This window comes from Balearica regulorum, chromosome 4, assembly GCF_011004875.1.
Source record: "Balearica regulorum gibbericeps isolate bBalReg1 chromosome 4, bBalReg1.pri, whole genome shotgun sequence".
In the NCBI taxonomy this organism is placed as follows: domain Eukaryota; kingdom Metazoa; phylum Chordata; class Aves; order Gruiformes; family Gruidae; genus Balearica; species Balearica regulorum.
The window spans coordinates 80,706,571-80,728,118 of NC_046187.1; the positions used below are offsets into that span (position 1 = coordinate 80,706,571).

At 46.4% G+C, this 21,548-nt stretch overlaps 1 protein-coding gene across 3 annotated transcripts in view; it reads left to right on the forward strand.

Annotated features, from left to right (window-relative positions):
* SFXN5 (sideroflexin 5) overlaps positions 1 to 21,548 on the forward strand; it is a 104,211-nt gene that overhangs the window by 67,924 nt on the left and 14,739 nt on the right. For all 3 annotated transcript variants that reach the window (XM_075752847.1, XM_075752848.1, XM_075752849.1), the window contains 2 exons: positions 1,323 to 1,408; positions 10,272 to 10,389. In XM_075752847.1, the coding sequence (XP_075608962.1) occupies positions 1,323 to 1,408; positions 10,272 to 10,389 (204 nt within the window). The remainder of the gene's footprint in view (positions 1 to 1,322; positions 1,409 to 10,271; positions 10,390 to 21,548) is intronic.

Here is a 21,548-nt window from a genome sequence, read left to right on the forward strand (position 1 = left end):
ACAGCAATTAATGTACAGATTTACAGTCCTCAGCAAGAAATGGGAGATCTCTAATACATCTCCATATTGTTGTTTAACAGGGAGCTTAAAACAATCTGTTGAAGGGCTTGGAGATACTTATTTGAGTCAGTTTTCCTCACTTACATTAACTAGCTTCAGGACGCAGCTTCCCCTCTCCATCCGAATGGTCGAGGGGAAGACAGACAACATAGCAAATAATATTAAACGTGAAGGTATTGTAAGTGTGATTTAAGTGGAGTTTGAACATCAAATTTGGGACTTCTGAGAACTTCTGCTCAGCTGCCATTTAATCCTGACATTTTTCCCTAGTACTGGGTTTTGTCGTGTAAAATTTGGTAGATCCTTAGTGTGACATGTCTGCACCTCTCTGAGACCTTCTGTTTGGAAGGAGAGAGTGCTCCCAAGCCTGGCCGTGTGCGTAAGTTTCAGCATTTCCATCCAAGATCTATGGTATCTTCTGCCTAGGTCTGCCAAAGCCCCACGTGTGGTCGCAGTGCTTGGGACATCCCAAGGGTGGGTGCTGGCAAAGGTGATTGGAAGAGGTACGTGAAAACACAGTGGTGCTTAAACACCTTGATAGAGCACCCGTGATCTTCTCTAGGTCTCATCTCAGGGTAATTTATATGTGTCATGCTCCCAAGCTGTTCTGATTGCTGCTTCCTGGTGAATCTTGCCAGGGAGAAAGCACCAGCGGAGGGACAACTGTAGCTCCACGGTTGGGTGTCTTCCTGGGAGAGGAGAGCCCTATGTGTTACGATGCTTTGCAGTCAACCACCAGCGATTAACAAACGGAAACGAGTCTTGGAGCAGACAATAAGGTGCTGTGTTCCCCCAGCACGTAACTGAAACTGAAACTCGGTTAAGGGAGGAAGAGTTGAAGCTTCTGCTCAGCCCATACGGAGATATGTCACCTTACAGCACCTTCCAGGCAGCTGTTTAGCTTCTCTTTCTTCCTCCAGGCAGCACTAACATGTTTGCGTAGGAGTGTGACAAGATGTTGGACCACTTTTGGTCACATAATGTGAAATCAGGGAAGCTATTAGATGTCTCTGTTTATTCCACTGGATTTGTGACCAAGCGTGGGCTCCAGCCCATCGTTTGTAGCCACAGAGCGAAAATAGGTTGTGTACAAATAGCTGACAGCAAAGTTGAAAGTGTGTGTTGATACATTCATTCATGTATGCGACAGAAGAAAGGCCAGCCAAACCATTTCCGTGCCCAGGCGTTGATTGCTCGGTGCAGGTACCTCCTGAGATTTGTTTTAAATGTCCTGGGTTTGTTTGTTTGTTTTTCCTTTTCAGGCACTGCTAGAAACGGCCCTGACTAGAGTGGTCCTGCCAATGCCTATACTGGTTCTACCTCCAATTATTATGTCCATACTGGAAAAGTAAGTGTTGGGTAATACGAAGGGGGGGACTTTTCGAGGGGATGGGAGAAAAGATCCTCAGTAGGTGTTAATCATTGATATTTCTTAGCATTGGTGCATCAAAGACTTTTTTGGCTTATTAAAATATTCATGTTCCGTAATTTTCGACCATTGTTATAGGTTGTTAAAGTGTTATATTGATGTAGTTATATATTGATACAGTTATTTTAAATAATTTTTGGAGACCCCAGCAGTTTCAATAACCCTATTCCCTAGGTCAGTGTGAGCCAAACCTCTCAGAATTCAGTGGAAAAGTGTCCGTAAGTTTTCGGTCCTCCATTCAGACATTAGAGCTGCCGCATCGGGTCAGGCTAAAGGTCTTGGCTCGTGTTCGGCCAGCGATCAGGACTGTAGGGACTTGCTGACCACGTGCCCCATCCAGACCGCCGTGGCCACTGTTGGACTTGCTTGTGCCCTGTTTGAACTCACGTGTACTTTCTTTCGATAACACCCTGTGGCTTGGACTTCCCCAGAAAAATATATGCTTTGCGTACTCTGCAGAAATTTGCTTTCCGTCACTGTTTAAGCCGGAATCTCTCCTGGCAGATGTCTCCATGGAGCATCAGCGTTAGGAGAGTTGGCAGGAAAGGGCAGGGTTATTATTTCATGTCCAATTATCTCCTAGCAGAGTTCTTAACAGCAAAAAACCCCCAAACTGCCCTGTCCATTGGCTGTTCTCTCACCTTGCTTTCCAACACCTCTGCTTTTCCTTCTGCCCAGAGATGCTGTGAGCCTGTTTGGAGCTGTTGGGTGCCTACGGCTCCTTAGGACACCCGTGAGCGGCTCATTCGGTGTGAATGATCCCTGGGGTGGGGATCACCTTCCCAACCTCTGGAGACTGATTAGTGCATTGAAAGATGGGGTTGCTAAAGGGCTTGCTACCTTTGTCCAGACGGCCAAGCTGGAAGCGCTCTTTAAACAAATTTGTTGATAATGGCTGCTTTAAAGCACTCCACGCACAAAGTAAATAGCAATTAGTACGATTAGGGATTGACCCATAGCTTTGGTTAGCCTTGTTTACCCTTGTAGAAACACCCCTGGGCCATTTCCCTTAACGGAAGGGTCAGGGCTGCTTCTGTAAATTTGGAGCCTGATTTTTAACATCTAAATTTAAAAATGTAGATATAGGCTCATACCCCTCTAGCACCTGGAGGCTCTCACCACGCTCAATTTCTCCCATGGCCTGGGTGTGGGAAGAAACAGGGCAACAAACTTTGTTTTGGGAATTGTAAAGTAAGTTCTTTCAGCCCTTTTTGGCCAAAATATATTGTTTTCCTCTCTTTTTCAAAGGGACTGTAGTTCCCTGTGGCAGGGCACAGTCTTGGTGACACTTTCTGCAAGCCACCGTCTGGAGACGGCTGCTGGAGACACACAAGGACAAGGGGTAGATTCCAGTCCCCCTGATTTTGTGCAAAGCATTTGATTTTCCCTTCACGCTCCTCCTTGACAAAAACTCTGCAGCCTTTTTCCTGCTCCAAGACCCTGTGTCACCCACACGGTCCTCCAGCCCATGATCTACCCGCAGGAGAGGTGCTCAGGAGTGACCATGTCTTACTCTGGAGTACCTACCTTCCTCTGGAGTACCTTACTCAGGGCTTGCTCAAAGTTCTGTGTAAGAAGAACAGGGATTGTCACTTATCTTTGTACCCCGGCGTCTTGGCAGCTTCCCTGCTTCGAATTCAGACGCGTGATTCTAGCCTTTATAATCCCATCGAAGCTGCTGTGCTGTTGTCAGTCGAGAGGACTCCTGTTTTCATCTGTCCACACGCCAGACACTTCAGAAATGCCACCGATTTGTGATGTTCTTACTGCGGAGCTCTTTCTTTCCGCCTGTCACGCTGGGGCTTTGCAACGAGGTGGCTGCGTGTGTTACCGTCAGCTTGACACGGGCACTGGTTCCAGTTTAACCCTGCCGCGGTGATTAGCTCATCCAGGGAAGATCACCTCAGAGGACAGACTGGTTTATCCCTGTAATTTGGAGGATCTTTGCTGTTCTGGTTATCACCGTGAACAGACAAAAATCTTTATGTGCAAAAATTCAAAATGTGTAGAAAACTGGTTTATAAATGACTGTTTCCCACAGGAAGCACTGAGGACCATCATGGGTCTTGCTAAGCATCCACAAGTGTAAATAAATAGTAAAATTTGCTTTGTACTTGGAGGTATCCTAACTTCTTGTATTAATAGAATGAGTTTTACTAAGTGCCCCTGTGCAAGACTTACCGAAACTAATTTTATCTGCCAAGCAAATGCGGAAATACAGGAGATTGTCTTTAAAAAAATCATCATTTTAACTAATAGAAAGACTTAGTTCAGGTTTGCAAGAGAATACCTTCCTTCCCACCCCTCCCAAATGAAACTCTGTAGATCTAAAAATATCTGGGCACTGCTTTTGTCTGCCTAAATTCTCCTTAGAGCTTTGTGCCTACTGTTTCATTTTCCATCAAACATCTTTGGATTCCTGGGAGCCTGCGAGTGAGATGCAGCGGGGATAGGGAGTGGGGCGCGCTTTGGCCACGCGGCTAGAGGTGGTGGTGTCGCTGTAGGAAGCATCCACCTGACGTGGAGAGCATCCCTTTCCAGAGCTGAGGGATCTTCGGGCCAGGAATCGACTCAGAGATCTTTTAAAGTGGTTATCGAAGGACACAGTCTGAGGTGAGACCTCATTTTGGAAAAAAAAGCTCGGAGCATGTTGTGAAAAGTTTAACTTTTTCAATTTAGTAGACTTTTAGTTGGAGTAGGGTGTTTTTAATGGGAGTCATGTCAAGGCATGTTTTATCAATTTATTTATAGAAATCCTTACAGTCTCTATAAATGAGAAAGATGAGAGTGACGGCTTATTATTTGGAGGCTGGAGAGCTGGAATCAGAAGTCACAATCTGGATCCTCTACTAAGGCTTTTGCATTCGGGGTTGTGGCGAAGGAGGAGAGCGATTCTCCTGCCTTGCGTTTACGTCCGGGTGGAAGTGGGTGACAGTGCCGCGGTGGGGTGGGAGTTGCACCACCCCAGGAGCAAGCTACCTGCTCCCAGCAGCGGTTTTCAGATTCATGGAAAACTCGCTCCCTCGTTTTCATCTCGGTATTCGAAAAGTTTATTTTAAGTGGCCAGTTCCTGGTCGTCGTCTTTCCACTTGGATCCAGGTCTTTCCTCTCTCTCAGCCATCTCTCCATCTGCATGTTTTAACTCCCCCAGCTGCCTCTCTCGTCTCTTGTGCCATTTTTTTCAGCTCTCTTGGCTTCTCTCGTCTCTTTGCCTGCTGTGTATTTTAACTCCCAGGGCCGCCTTCTCTGCTCTCCAAGTAATTCAATGTTACCTCCCACTGCTGAGCTCCGCAGCGCGCCATTCTTTCCCCATGTTTCATGCATTTCCTGCTGCTTGGACGCTCTGTTGAAGCAGCTAACATATAGAATCAATGTTTATTTTGAGACTACATATGCCATGCGGGGAACACGGTGTCAGTTATTTTGTGCAGATGTATTCTCATTTAAGTTTTATAAATAATATCTGTGTTGGCAACTTTAATACGGAAAAATATTGGTTTCACATCGTCTACAAGACGAAGACGACTCATCTATGGGATGTAGCTGACTTTGGAAACTTCGTTAGTACCTTCATGTCACGGATGTGTGGGGATGACTACAGCCCCTGCACGAAGTTGGACTCCTAGTCCCTCAGACATTTCCCTTTATTCAGATGCTTCTGTGAATCCCTTTATCTGGTAGTCATGATGAAATCTGGGAAATGGTGCAGGTTTCTCCCAGAAAGCACCAGTTACACAGCCATCATACAAGACTTCTCCAGAGTAGTCTTTGTCCAACTCCCAACTCCTTGCAGAGTTGAAGCCACAGCTGGTCTATGTGTAGACCGCCCAGGTCTGTGTGTAAGCGCAACCTCAGGTTCCCCCATAGGCTGAGCTCTGTGGTGGGAGACCCCAAATACAGTGGTTCACGTGGTGGACAAGCAGACCACGGCTCAGTCCACCAGCAATGTCTGCTGTGGACACTGTGAGCTAATAGCTGGCAGTGGAGATTGAAGAATGGAAGAACATAAGCTCTTTTCATCTCCTTCTCCTAAAATCTCTTCTCTGCCTCACAGTACAAGCCACCTCAGAGGGTCTGAAGTGCAGCAGGTCTGAGGATGGGCTCCAAGAGCTCATGTATGCCAGGCTAGACAAGAGGAGACCCTGGAGCTGACTGTGCAGTGTTTATGGAGGAGAGACGAAGGTGGAACTGTGGGCAACAGGCAAGAGCTGAGAGAGAAGTGGGGAGCAGAATAGTTGTGTCCATGAAAGAGGAGTGTACTCTTTCTTCATCTCCACACCATCCTGATCTTGTGGTAGAGCTGCCCCAGCATGTCAGCGTCCTCATGCAGCAGTTGTCAGCGCTGTTTTCCTGGAAAGCTCATCACATTAGGACACTCCCAAGCTGGATCAACATTGCAGAGCTGCTCTGGCTTAGCTAAGTCAGTCTAACCATGAAAAATTGATTCTCTTGATGGATAGTTGGTGCTCAGGCCATGGTTTTGTGGTGCTGGAAGGGAGTTTTCTTCAGCTTGAACCATGTTTTTTCACTGCAGAAATGCATGTGAGGTAGGAGGCCCTCCTGGACCTCGTGTTCATGACCTTTTGCTGGAGATACTCTCCTTCTGACAGCGTGTGCAGAACGTTTCCTACAGGGGCTCTTCCTCCCCTGAAGTGCAAAGTCTCTCCGTCCAGCTAAATCCTTGCCGAAGTTTGTTTAAACTCAACAGCTGCCAGCAGTGACACCTTAAACTGCTGTGGCTGTTTCCAGAGTAAACATTGAAACTGCTCCTTTAATTATGTCAATCAAGCACAAAAATCCCCCAACCTCATTCTGTTTGCATCTGCTGTGTCCTCTGGAGGGGGCACTGGGTCTATAGCCAAGAGCAGGAGATGCTCCTTGGCGAGGACAGTGGTGGCCTGGCTGGATAGGACAGCAGACAGAGCTACTGCTCGCTGGAAGAGCTCAGGTTTCCCAAAATGAGTGAGAAGAGCTCAGAAACACCCTCTGCAGATAGCAGAGAGACCTGACGGGCTGTCTGGAGCAGAGACGTGGTACAGTGCCGGCTCTGGGTGGTCCTCGGCAGAACTGGGATCTGGGGTGGGACAGCCACCCACCCAAAGCTGGCTTGCACAGCAGAGGGGTGTTTCGAGCCCTGGGCTCTGAGGAGCCTGGGACGCCTCGGGATAGCCAGAGCTTCAGCCTCCAGCGCTTTTCTTACCCCGCCGGCATCCTCGACGTCTTGCGATGTATGTATTAGCTTTGAACCTGTTTATACCAAACGCTACAGAAACCCCACAGAATCTGTCAGCTGGGAGACTTTGGTTAACTCCTGTCATATTTAGTTTAGCATCTGACACCTCCTTCTAGACAAATACAGCTCTGGTTCACTGAACCTGATAACTCCTTTTTAGTACAGCAACTGACTTCCATATGGAATAAATTACAGTACCTCTTGAAAAACGCCAGAGGCAGCTGCCAAATTATGCAAAATTTAAACCACTAATGAACAATGTGATGAAAGTTGAATGAAGGTGTATTTACAAGATCTACAACACACTGTCTCTGCGGAGCAGATGTACTGTCTGTACAAGTATGCGTGTGTCTGTGTATATACCTACGTACATGCACACTCATGCATATTGAAATGTTATCCGTAAGGTCTAGCTGGTTTAGGTATATCCGTTAACAGTAGGCGCTACCTAGGATCAGTAAGCCAGAAGCTCCTCAGCGTGTTATTGCCTTTTCTCTGTCTGCTGGGCAAATTTTATGAAAGCAAATTGCAGGAAGAATAGGCATTTGGGGGTAAAGAAACAAATCTTTTTAAAAAAAAAAAAAAAGAAAAAGAAAGAAGGAGGGAAGTATTGCAAAAACGCATGTTCTTTGCCACCCAAAGGTCGATGTAGAAACGTGGATCACTTATACTAGCGAGGCAGAGCATTGGTGCCAAAAATTTGCCTTATGAAATGGTAACAGTAAAAGATGCGTATTCTGGTCTTCCTGCAGATTTCCAATGTGAGACCTTCTCTTGGTGCAAACTTTTCAATCCCACCTGAGCGCCAAGGTTTAGTTCACCGGAGCCTGGCCATCCTGTCCTGTGTACACGGTGACAGTCTGTCCATCTGCTGTTCTCGCAGGAGAACAGCTCCCAGTACTTCTGCAGAATTACTGGTAGGGTAAGATGCTGCTTGCCCTCGTGACTATAGCAGTCTGCTTCAGAAGATGCCAATGGCAAAGTTGGGCTGTCAGGAGGATTAAAAGTCCAGACTTCCCCTGATCAAACCCCTTGGCAGAGCGCACAGGACAGTGTTGTAAACTAATTCACTTTTCAACAAATGGATATTAATTTTATTTATTTTTAATCTGCTATAATACTCTGTAATTAAACCCTCTGGAAATATCTAATCATTCACTTCCGATGGGGGGCTAATGGGTGAAAAGAGGGGTTTTGATTGCTTTTGACAGCTAACGAAATGCAGCAAGCAATATTTAACTTAATATTCTTCTGAGATCTGTGTCGAGAGCAAAGATCTTAGGGACAGAAGAAAAGTGGACCTCTCAACTAATTATGAGTCATTTATTCTGAACCACACAAATTTTAGAATCTGAATCCCAATTAAGACATTACACTACATGTGTTAATTAGTCCCCTCTCCTTTTTAAATCAAGCCATAACTCTTCTTAATTAGGAGGTTAGCCATGGTAATTTGAACTGGCCTGAGTTTGAAGCGCTCCTGGAAATCACACCTGGGGGCTGTACCGGGGATCATTTTAAATTGGTTGAGTTTTTTACTTGGGTGATTACAAGGTCCCCAACAGGGCAGTAATTAAAGAGGGTGCAGCTTCCAAATTAAGGTGTCAGGGGTGGTATAAGCAGTGATGTCTTGGTTCTAAACTGTGCTCCGGGGATGCTGGTCATATGATTTTCTCAGCGAGGGCTCTCATGGATCATGACAGCTGAAGCAGGAGACTAAATCAGTTCCAGCAGTTGCCCCTCTGCATCCCAGGGACTAGTTATCACAGCTCATTGATGGCAATTCTTGAACGTTGCATTTGTTAAAGAGCGTGGAGCAAGGTAACCTGCTTTCCTGATTTGGACAAAACATTTGTGGACTTCTGCAGGAGTCTTTTAGGTTATATTGTGCTCTGTGCAAAACAAAGTAGCTAAATATTGGAGAACAGAAGCTTAGCTTTCACAGCACAAATTGATAGGATCAACTCCGTCTCAATAGCTTATTAGTGAGGAGCTGAGATATTGGAGGAGTTAAGGCTCTGGATCTTGTTTTCCTTCCCCACTTCCCCCAAACCTTCTCAAGATGAAGACAGCTTTTAGCAAGCTTTGCTAGCAAAGGGTGAAGAGTCTGAATGTTCAGACACACAGACAACGTTCAGCAGGGTAACAAGTTCCCACACATCAGCTGCTCCGTTATAATTCATCAGGTGCGTGTTTGTAGCCTGCAGTAAACGTGGAGTAGACGGGGGTTGAGGTAATCTGTTATCTTGCATTGGCTGCAAGCACGGGCTGCACGGGGAGATGTGCCTGCAAAAACACTTGTGCGTGCGCCAAAGCAGGCTAGCGGCGTGCCCTGATGTGGGAAGGGTTGCTTGTCTTGGTTTTGGTAGGCACCTCGTGAATGGTGCGCACTGGATTCGGACTGCTTTTTCAAAATCCCAGCGATGGTAACCACAGTGATGTTTAGCGGGTAGCGTAATCTGGTTGTACCTTCCTTGACCAAAAGAGAGCTCCTCTGTTACCACCCCAGTGGAAAGGTGTTGAGTAGCAGCTCTTTGCCCATGTTTGATGGCAGGACGCCATGACTCGTCGGCATCCTCAAGATCGGGATGGACAGAGGGGAGATGCACGTTGGGACTAAGGCCATAGTGATGACCCAGCAGCAAATCTGCTGACTTTACGTTGCTAATATACGCTGAATATTCAAACAAAACTCACTATCAAGTTGCTGGTTTATATTCCCAGTTGTTTCAGACCAGTAGAAGAAAGTTGAATGACAGGTGTCGTTTTGGTGTAAATAGCTCCAGAACAAACGCCTCAAGAATTGCATTCTTCCCCTTAACATTTATAAACTGTCTGAGGTCCCATATCCTGGGACATACTTAACATGCCACCTCCTACCAGCTAAATGTTGTCCCTGTCACTCGGTGTTAATGGCATCAGAAGGGTCACTTGATGGGTCATTATCAGAACCTGACCTTGCGGTATCTTAAAGTGTTTGCTGTTAACAAGTCTTGAACTCGTAAATATCCCCTGGGGACAGCGAGTGTTAAAACATCCTTATCACCCACTCTGCAGGTGTTTGGTATTTAACAAATTAAAGTATCGTCGAGTTTACTACTTTATTGCTCCATTAACAAAGTCCTGTGCCTTTTTCAGTACCTACCTTGCAAAGTTCACTATAGCTTTCAAGAATCTGATTTCCTTCTGGTCACTCAACGTAGTCTCCAAAGCCCTAATGCAGGTGACACCTGCGTGCGGCCAGATGGCCTCGTGTGCTCTTTACTCCAGTGTGAGATGGTTTGAAATGGGGGGAGCGTGTGTGAAGTGAGCCTGTTGTTGTGAGCTCTTGGGTTGGCGTGGGCTGTGTAACCCCAGTAGATGCAAAAGCACGGTGTGTAGGGCTCGGGATCTTTTGTGGGTGAACTTGTTGATGACCTGCTAAGAAGGAACCTAGACCAGTTAGGGAGAGGGAGACCAGTGGGTCTGGGTGAACACCAGTGTCCTTTTTGATGATGGCATGCACTCACATGGTCTATAAAATGGTTTAACGAAGCCTTTCCTTTCCAGAACATCATTCCTGAGGTCCCGTCCCCGGATGATTCTCCCAGTCCAAAGCCTTGTGTGCCTCGCTGCCTTTGGCCTGGCCCTCCCCTTGGCCATCAGTCTCTTCCCGCAGATGTCCGAGGTCAGTACATGTCTGGTCACTGCAGTGGGATATCTCAGAGGGGCTTACCAATGCCATTGCTTTTTTAGCCTTCCTGGGTAGTGGTCTCATTCCTATGGGGCCGCCTCCATTTTTCGATGAAGTTGATTGCTGTCTTCCTCACTTTAACAAGTGCAGATGGTTCTGTTAGACCCTCCTGTTAACACATGCTAGTATAGCAGAGATTAACGTCACATGGCTTTTCCATGCTTCTAACCAGTGTTTGGACCACGTGGTGGGATGTACCTTCTAAGTGAACAGAGGAAGAACTGAAGAGAGGAACCTTTGTTCCACCCAGCAAACGCACATTTTACAGACAAGGGATGGTCACGTGTGATCCTCCTCCCTTCCATTGCGTCCGTTGTTCTCCCACAGGGATGGTCTGCTCCAGGCTTCTCCATGTGAAGGACATTTAGTAATCGAAACACCAGGGATCAGGAGGACAGCCAGGTTGGAATAAGGTGGTTTTTTTAAATGTATGAGGATAATGTTCTGCCCGCTGGATCACCAGTCAGAGGAGTGTCTCAGCTGGCACAGTGGGTATGCTGTCCCTCTTCAGTGATACCCAGGTCAGGCCTGATCAGATCACACGTCAAGGGATGATGGTGTTTCTGACTGATGACTTCTGCTCCGAGACTCCAGCTGGGTTTGTCCTATCTTGCTGGGGACATGAGCTCAGTCAGAACGGAGCTGCACCAGGGAGAACATAGTTCAGCTCACCTTGTCCCATGACAGTGGTGTTTCCTTGGTGTTGACATAGTGGAAACAAGTCTTCGTCCATTAAGCAAAGAGCCTGGGATATACGTTTGATGTGGAGGTACTTTCCTAGAACTTCTTTGGAGGTTTCTGCCTTTTCATCTTCTAGCCTGGCTCTGGGAAGACACAGCCTGGGGGTGAACAGAGGAAAACTAGCCAAGGAAACGGGCAGAATGACTGATGAAATCACTCATACCTAAGTTAGTTGAACAAATTGCTAAGCTGTATTTATTTGTAAGTCTTTAATTTTGACCATTCACTGTTTGGACCTTCTAGATTTGCAGATTGTAAATTTGTACATTTACAGGGAGGGTCACTATTATAAAGTGATAAAACCTCTGTCAAACAGAGCAAAGGACTTTGCTGGAGTTTTTTTTTTTTTATGTCAACCTGAACAGTTGATCAGAAGTAAGTAAATATCCAGTCTCTACTGGATAACTCATTTTTTTGGTCTGGATGGGTTTATCCATGACTTCTAGCCAGGGAATCTTGTTGTACACTTGTCTGCTAGACTGAAAAACGTGTTACAAATTTTTTGTTGTCCTTCTAGCTGTTTACAGGCTGAGATAAAACTGTCCCTTAATCTTCTCTTTAAAAAACTGAATATATCTCAATCTTGGAGTCTCTTGCTAAAAGACATGTTTTCTGAAGCTTTAATGATTCATATGGCTCTTCCTTAAACTTTTTCTAATTAGTCAACATCCTTTTTGGAGCACTTCCATAAGAACCAGACACCGTATTCCAGTAAGAAGTTGCACAAGTACCAGTTGCAGGAGCAATGTGATTTGCCTGCTTCTACTTGAATTCATACATCCACAGAGCGTGTTAGTCATTTTGGCATGAGCTCAACCTCAGCTCCTTGTCCATCAGTTTTTTGCTGTGATCTCAAGTTTTGCTCAGAGGTTTTGGTTGTGAAAGACTGAGGAGCATTTCCAGGTCTCACACCCGTTCGAGGTACATCCTGAGTGTGTTCAAAGTTCCTGTTGAAAGGAGACTTGGACATAGAGCATCCCTTATGCTCCTGTTTCCAGGGAAAGGAGCTTCACTCACCAGAAGGTAGCCATGGCCTTTCCCGGGAGGTCTCCTTTCAAGATAATCAGAGAAACAAGACCACAGGAGGTACCACCAACCTCATTTACCCCAAAGGTGACATTGCCACATGGTGCCCCGTGCCATAGCTACACTATTTGCATCCAGAGGCAATTTTATGTTTGTCCGTAGCACGTTGCACACTGACTTTCACATATCTAGAGGTGTCTGTATCAGTGACCTGGGCTCTTAATTAATTACCACTTTCCCAGACTTTGTGTCATCTCTAGCCTTAAGCAGCAGACATTGCATATTTTCTCCCTTCTCAGTGACGACGCACATGTTTAATAGCATTGGCCAAACCAAACCGCTCTTTCAACGTAGGAAGCTCACCCTACAATTCTGTTTTGAAATTTAGCATTTTGTACATTTCCAGTATTTTCTGTAGGCATCGCTTAGCATGGGCTTCTCTGAAATAGTAAGTGCCTTCCCAGGTCAATGGCAACTAAAGTTTTGGTACCAGAATCTGAGGCATTCAAAGTTAAACACTTTGGGTTCTACAAAAATAATTATTCATTGCCGTAGTTTCTTTATCTAAAAATGAAGCTCACAAGGTCTTTTTGCCTCTTGTATTTTAGCTTTATGGGTGACAGATAATTTATAATGTATAGTATCTGATATTGCAGCATGAAAAATTGTGTTGATGCTAACAGCTGAATGAATTCTAGCCCACAAGGAAAATTAAGGTTTGGCTGCCTTCAAAAGATATTCAGATTGCAGGCATCAGGCAATACTGAAACCATATAGCATCCCTTGAAAATGACCTTCTAAAAGCAGATGAAATGTTATCTGCAGTGTAAACATGAATCAGCGCTGATTAGTAGATCAAACAGAATGACGTGCTCTCTGCCCACGCTTCATGTCAATGAAAAGAAACCATTACAGCTGGTGGTATAGCTCATTACCTACTGGGATCTCCGCTACACTGAAGTTAGCTCCACAGCTGGACCTCACATCTGTTGACGCCAAGGAATCAGATTCTCCATAGCAGCCTGGTCTGATCAGTCTTCCAGTTCCATTTGCATTCATTATCAATGTGTGTGTCTAAAGGGCGTTCCTCCCATTCTGCAAAATCTCGTTGGTGGTGACTGTGGGGATGCTCAAGAGAGCAGAGCAAGTGATTTATCCGAAACAATCTCTCCAGAGCCATTTCTTCACAGTCTTGGATAGGAAATCTGAGTTTCCTTGCAAAGAGCATTTCTCAGAACGTGTGACTTCTTGGTCACTCATCACTGATCCATGAGCTTGTCAGATAACCAAGTTAATTGACTTTGAGTGTTTGACCATTGACCTCTCTCCGTGCACATATGCATGTGTCTATATATATGCATGTGTGCATTTGCTTTTTCTCATAACCGCAGTTGGTGAAGCAGCTATGAACATAACCCGACTGAGATGATGCTGTTGTAATGAACACTACCCAGGGAGTAAATTATTAACAACAAGATGTAATAGGCGTGTTCTGTTCCAAAAATATGATTATGGTCTGAGAAGCAACCCTTTCAGGAATTGTAAATGAGCCAAATTCTGCCCTTAATCACACATTCACAGTCTTTTTTCTTTAGTCAGAGAGCAAACACAGAAGCTGATGTGTTATTAAGCGCTTGGTTTAGCATGGGAGTTTGACTGGCCGCCTTTGATCCACTCTTCTAAAGGGGCTCCAACTTACAATTAGTTTTCAAGCAGAATTGAAGCCTTGCAATAGATTTACTAAACATGCTAGGTAAATGCAGCCACCTTATCACATCAGTTGTAGCTGCTTCAGAGTTATACCTGTTTTAAAGTAACATGAGAGAAATCAGAATTCAGCTCTGGTTGCATACAGAAACACCAATCGATATCAGGTAAATGAAAATTCTGGAGCTGAACAACCTTCATGTGCTGGGAAGGATAATGCATCCAGATCTTCTTTTGGGTCGGTATTTAGTCTAGCGAAGACCTTCTGCCTTTCTTGATTTTGTACAGATGGAATCCACTTTGATGTCTGCAGTGGTGCTCCAGAATCACAACTTGTTTCTAGATGTTAGGGTTCTGAAGATCACCTTATGAAAATAAAACCCTAGTGTCAGCCGTAAAGACATGGGTTCTTGCGACTAAGCACGCTTAAGATACTGAGAAAGACACTTTTCATCCCAATATAGTGTTAACTCCGGTACCTAAATGCATCAATATGCATTAAGTACTTCACTGCTGTTAAGTTTAGGAGAAACATCTAGTTAATGCATTTAGCCCACAACCTCCAACTGCCTCCCATGCCCCCCGGGGAATCTCTTCTCTAACCGCCTATCCTACAGCATCCCCACTGACAACTCCTACTCAGCTATGCACTGCCAATAGAAACAGCTGTGACAGTTCCAAACTGAAAATGGGACTTGTGCAAATGAAATTCAGTGTAGCAGCAAAAGAAATAACCATGGGGTTGCTCCACTGATTTTCCACCCTTTGGTCCCTGCTCATCCAGCTCATTCATTTTTCAGCATCCAAGAGGATGCTTTTGAACTTCCAGGGTGCTGCAAACCCACCGGAACTTGCCCCATCCCATGCCCAGTGTGCTGGATCGTGCTGATAAAGGATAAACCCAGGTGAGAAATGGAGCTGAAGCAAGAGCTGATGGCAGAGAAGACCCTTCCGCTAGCTCTAATACACACGCCCTCACCACGGGTTAAGTTTAAAGGACCTTGGTTGCTGGTTAGGGCAAAACAAGCCATCTTCCGGAATTAGGCTGATTTCAGCTGAAAGCCTTTTCTTAAAAATAATCTTCCTTTTGGATCTCCAGGACAAGGGGAATAAACAGCCTAAAATCCAAGGCTGAGCTATTGTTTTCCAATCTGTTTTAGCCTTCATCTTGTTGGCAGGCTGCTTTAGAAAAGCAAAAGGTTAATGAGCCAATGTGCAGTGGGATTATTGCAGTAAAGATGACAGTGAACCAGTAATTACTAATTAGATGCAGTTTAACAGGAGGAACAAGTGAAATCTCCTCTTCACCAACTGTCAATAATTAGCAGATTTGGTGAGGTTGAAATGTGTCCACAGTTAAAAGGCTGATTTTTTAATGAAATGGCACTTGACAAAAGAGCTGTATGGAGGTCACAGCCGTAGCCCTCGAGACGCTTCCCTATACCATACTTAGGAGGGAAATCAGATGCAAGACAGCAGGGGGTCCCCATGAAACCATTTCTCCCTTGGGATTGCATTGCACGGGGGGAGGGGAGCAGGAGGGATTCTCTGCAGTAATTTTGTCCAACTTGGATGAGAAGCAAAGGAAAGGATTTGCCAGCTGCCATGGGGAAAAAATGTTTGAGAAGTGAGAAGTTCTGTGGTATTTCTTTGCTTCTGGGGCTGAGGAACGGTTTCCTGAGAGTCTGGTAACCTGAGTGTGTTGGCCAAAGTCTGCCCTTGGGATGGAGGTTGGTCTTGGAAGGAACTCCTCTTAGGAAAGTAGTGGCACAAGGTCCCTAAGGACTGGCAGGAGGCTGGAAGCTCAGTGGTATGTGTCTCCCAAAGATGGCAGAAGATTCGAGCTGTGCCCTGAAGCTTTGGTTTCACACTGACACACAGGCAATGCTCCATCGTTGACTTCTGAAGAATTAAGAGGTTCATCTGAGGTTCCTCTCCTACATACTGATCCAGTTTCTTCTGGCAAAGTAACTGTTGACAGAGGCAAGAGTATCTTCATTTTCCCCATGAACGTAAAATGTAGAGGTGATCTGTGTGAGCTTCTTTAATGCCCAAGTAACTTTTTACTTGAGCAGAAACCCCCAGGATTTATACGATACTGAGAGGCCGAATACCGATGTGGTTCAAGTAGGGCTGGAGAGAAAAGCTATGGTGTTTGGAAATGTTTTGAGCCCTGTTCTGGCCGTCAGATAAAGGATGGTGCTTAACAAGGTTTGCATCTGGTGTTCTTCGGGAAGGATGGACTCATTCCTGTCAGGGGTTGGAGAGCAAATGAGTGACTCCTTTCAGAGCACAGCCCTGCTCCTGGAAGGACAAAATGATGGGAGAGGAGGTGACGTTTGGGGAGCAGCAGAATGATACTGCCGTGACTACACACAAAGGCTGGACATGGTTGCACAAAACTCAAGTGTAAGTTACTAGCCCCTCTTTTATAGGAAATAGTAGCCTAAGAAAATCATAAACTAAGTCTATACTTGTAAACCCAGCAGGGTCCGAGCACAAGCTGGGTCACTGGCCCGTGGTGCCCAGCCTGGTTGATTGCCTGAATCCTCTTGGGGTCAGTTTTGGCTTCCCAGCCGATGCTGGAGGGTAGCGCTCCCAAGGAATAGAGCTTCCCTTTTTGGGGGCAGAGTTTGGCCATATAGGAAGAGTTTGGCCGTAGAGATGCAAGCTGTGCCATAGCAGTTGTCCCCCAAGCCGGAGACTGGATTCTGGTTCATGTTGTTTCATGCAGCTGTGGCCTTGCCTGTCCCACTGCAAACGTTCAGGAAGTTGCGTGCGATAATTTTAGTCTGGGACCTCTCTAGGGTGATTTGATTTATGACTTATAGGGCTTATTCGAGCTGAGTTTTGACATCAGAGGACCATAGCCCTAATCTTCCATTACAGCAGGGTCATGTCTTCCTGCACCACGACAGGACCATGCCTCAGCTGAGCAGTGGAAAGGCGACGTGACTCCTGTAGCCTTTGCTTTCAGTGTCAGGCTGTTGCACACAAAGCGAAGGGTACATCTGTCCTCTCGTACTTCTCCCTCGCTGTCAGCCTGGGCATGGCCCTGAAGCCTGGAGACCGAAGCATTTGTCATCAGCTCTTTTTGTGACAAATCCTTCCCTGCTCCAAATCAAATCACAGCCCTGGCCATGAATCTTCCTGAAGTCTGCAGAGCAGCTCAAAGCACCGTGGGACCATCCCCAGTACTCAGCTGTGCTTTCAGCCCCACTCTCAGTAGCTCATGCAGAGAGATGGGACCTGAGTCCTGCAGCACAACAGGATCCTCACCTGCACGTCTCAGGAAGGTGACTGCACGGTAACTGCAACCTGCTGAACAGGGAGGGTTGGTTGGAGGCTCCACGCTAAGGGATGAGCAGTGAACCTGAACCTGACGCTGTGCTAACCAGCCAATTTTTTGGCAAGGTTTCGATCTCCCTTGGTTTGAGACAGGTGTGCTTCTACCATTTACCTCTCTGACATCTCCCTTCCTTCCGTGCTCTCACCAACAATCTCTGGTTGACAGCACCAAGTACAAGACGGTGTCTTCCCTGCTCAGCCCCCCTTCTCAGCCCCTAGCTCAGGTTTTCCTTCACCTCGTTAGCTGTCGGGGCAGGATTTGCAGAGCCGGTGTGTGTTTCCCAAGGAGCCAGACTTCACACACTGCTTCCCCCTTGGCCCTACCCTTTGGCTTTCCCTTTACACCTCCACTGCTCTCCCCCCTCGCCCCCCTCGGCACCTGGCATCTGCAGAACACCTTTCCTGTCAAAGCAACCAGGAAAAAAAAAAAATCACAGGAGCTTGTTTCCTGTGCTGCAGATTCCCCCAATTCCCTCAACAATGTTTAGTTTCCTTCTAATTGTGTTGTGCAGGAAAGCTGCTGCGCAGGAGCCCGCTAGTACGGAGGAGTCTCTGCATTACTGAAAGTATTTAGGTGGCCTGCGATGGTTTGGCTGGGTTTGTGGTTGTGCTTGGGCTTGCAGAGACACACACTGGGAACTGGAAGGGTCTCTCCAGAGGATGGTGATGAGCTGTTGTCTATCATTAACTATTGCAGTAATTGTTGGTATTATTCCTGTGCTTTGTAAATGCCCATGAACTGTTCCAAACCCATCAAAGGCTTCCTACATGGGTTCTTCTGTCTGGAGCAACCTGGTCTAGTAGAGGGTGTCCCTGTCCATGGCAGGGGGGTTGCAACTAGATGATCCTTAAGGTCCTTTCCAACCCAAACCATTCTATGATTCTATGAGTTGCTCTTGGCTGCAGAGATCTGCCCCAGTTCCTGCTCCCGCCTTGAGATTCTCTCTCTCTCCCATCGTCTCCAGTGTGACGTGGACAGAAAGAAGCCCAGAGCTTTTGCTGTGTTTGCTTTAGAGCTTGCTTGCAAGGTCAGACCCACCCTCCATACTATAAACTTCCAAGTCAAAGTGGCAGCAGAGCTTTTTGGGGAGCTCAGGCATACTCAGGGCAAGGACATAGGCAGGCTCACATGCTCCAAACCCCCTTTTTGAGCATATCTCCCACGTGAAGGTATTCCTAAACACGTGGGGATACTTCAGGCTTAGTAGCCCTCTCCTCCACTTCCAGTGGTGCTTTAGCCTAAGTTGCTGAACCAGCAGCCACAGAGAGCTTCTAAAAACAAAACAGACCAAAAGTTCCAGGTTCTACATGACCATGACATCCTTCTCCCCCCGCGCAGGTCATGAAAACCCCCAAATACTCATTATTGTATCGTAACTCCCCATCACTACTGTGTGATGCTCTTTTAAGTTCTTCTTCTGGGACTGTAGCAGGAGGATGGAGAAGATGTTGTGGTGCAGTAATTTCCTTCTGCCCTCGTGCAGCCAGATGCAGCGGCAGTTCCAGATGCAAACCTACCCGTCGGTCATAATCTCACAGAAGCAGCATCTGTCTTGTCGTAGGGTCACCTCCCATTTCCCAAACTCATGGCGCACTTTGTTGCAGTGTCCTTTTGATTGATGTCCTGGCATAACTGAAACTCCTTTTGCTGTGGGGTCACTTACTTGAGACATGACCAAGAGAGAAGGAACCAGTTTTGCAAAGTGAAGAACATTTCTGGATCAGGACATCTCCCCTTTTCCATGTTTGGTTTTTTTTTCATTTTCTTCTCAGAATCAAAGCATTTCCCACGCCTGCTAGCTCCGCAATATGGGCTGGGGTTGGGAGGTCTCAGTCACTTCTTCTGGGAGCAAATGTAATGTCCTTCTTTCCAAAAGGAAGAGGAAGGATCTGGTCTTTAGGGGCATCAGCTCCACCATCACTCTTTGCAAGCCCGTAGGAAACGTTGGGGTGGTTAGATTTACAACTGCTCAGCCTGTTTGCACCTCGCGGTGTAATTATTAGGCTCAATGACATCTCTTGTCTGGGGAAGGTCATGAGTGAGCAGTGCTCTGATTGATTTGGAGCCTGTGTCTTTGTTCTCACGTTCCCTGTCCGAGAGGCTTTGATTTGTGACCGAGCTGGTTTTTGAAGTCTGCTCGTGAGAGTGGTCCTTTGTTTCACGACCAGCGTTCACGGGAATCAAAGGTGCTGAAAACTTTACAGGATCTGGCCCTCAAATCATAACCTGGACCAGCAGAGCTTGTTCTTGCTGGGAAGCGATGGCTCGACCCAAACTGTTATTTGTGGTCATTCGAGGTGGGTGTGGGAGAAAGGACCCCTTTGTACTGCCCAGGGGCTTCAGCAGCGGTGTCAGACGGGATCTGGTTTCATGTTTATATCTCTGTCCCTGGGATACAGGTTCAAGTATGTAAACTATCTATCATGCAAGCACAGGCTCCTGCAGGTGTGTGGGTGCTAGTGGGCATAAAAAAACATTCCTGACACCATCTCTTTTGAGGAGTCTTCACCTCCTGATGGCTATAAGCCATTAGGAGTCAAAAGAAAGAGCTGACATCCGACAACTCCGGATAAACAGCTAAACATTAACCCTTAAAGTGGCTCGAAAAACATACTTAAAAGGCACTTTGTGGAAAGAAGCCATTTTTTTCCAGGCCTGTTAATTGCTGTCTTTCTTCAGGACACCTTTCAGCAGCACCTACTGTAAACAGAGCGGCTTCTCCCAAAGCACTTCCCCCAAGGATTCCTGCCCTGCTCTCCGGGGAGCCTGCGGAGATGGCCGTCCCCGCCTCCTCCTGCCCTGTGCAGTCCTCCTGCAGGTCTTTGGTTTTGCTTGTTTCTTCTTGGCCTGAAAGCCAAGACCTTTCCTCTCTTCCCGCCAGCCCACCCTAAAAACTCGGTCCCCTTTCTTGGTCACCAACACACTCTTTATTCAGTGCAACCGGGTTCATCCCAAACTCCTCCCGGGCTGTTGCCTGGCTTACCCCCCCTCTTGCTGCACAGGGTTGGATATGTCCTTTTCTGCATATTTGGAGATGGTTGTTTTAGCTCATCTTAAGCAACCGTACCTCAGACTACTCCAAGTGAGACATTTAGTATATGAGCTAAGGAAGGCGGCCAGTTGTCCAGACTTGCCTGCTGTAAGCATGCTTGCTTACCGCAGAGAATGCCTTGTTAATCACATTTCCCAAGCACAAGTATATATAATTATCTGTAACTGCTTTTTAAATCATTTGGATCTAGCAGCTTGTTTCTAGTGAGGCTGTTGGTCCTTCAAGAGAAGGAAATGTGATGGAGGTTGGAATCCTGAGGAGCTTGCTTAGCTTCTTTAAAGCAACAAGGACATCCCTAAATCCCGTAGTATTCATCATGCTCTTCCTTCATATAGCTGGAGAATTGCAGGGTTTGACATTCTCCCCACATAGCAACAACTGCTCTCTTCCTCAACAGAACTGCTGGAGGGATTCTTACCAGAATGGACCTAATAGCTGATTTTCATCAAAAGGGAAACCTGCTACATTTGTAATGTCCATATTCAAAAGTAGGGGTTTTTCTTCCAAAAGAAGAGAGATGACTCTAACTCTTTTTGTGAATGCCTTTCATTCCAGCAAGGAGCAGTAACCCTCAACTCTGCAATTTTGGGGATTCTCAAGATCATTTTTTAGGTGGGTTGATGACTTTTCCACCCATCGGTTGGCTTGAATGTTCCCCAACAAAGTCTACATCATGTAAGACCTGGAGGCCAGGAAGGAGTTTCTTTTGCGCTACACACTATAGACTGACTGCCCTGTGCAAGCAGTTTTGGGAGAAAGTTCTCTCCCGAAGAAGGGTTCTCACCTCATGAGGCCAGATGGCCTGAGGTCAGAACACACGTGTTTCTGCTGTGGTACCAGCCTAAGACATCCACCTTTCCAAAGCTCCTGTAAATAAATCTAGCGTGGCAAATTGAGAGTTTACCTCGTGACCAATTAGCTCCTGCAAAGGCCTTTTGTGTGGTTCTTCACTTCATGGAAGACACATCATGCCGTGATCTTAGCTTCTCTCCATCACAACTTCACTTTGATTCTTTGTTCAATCTCATGCCTGAGCTTCTAAATTTCTCTTGCAGGGGTGGTGAGTTTGTCTTACCCCTTGGTCCCTTGCGAAGCATTGCAGAACAAGGTGCCATGCTCACCGGGCATGCAGGCTGGCACCTCCTGGATAGCAGCAACTGGGTGAAAGGAGGGAAAGCCCTTCACCTTGGATTGCTAGAAACAACTGGAAATGTCTCT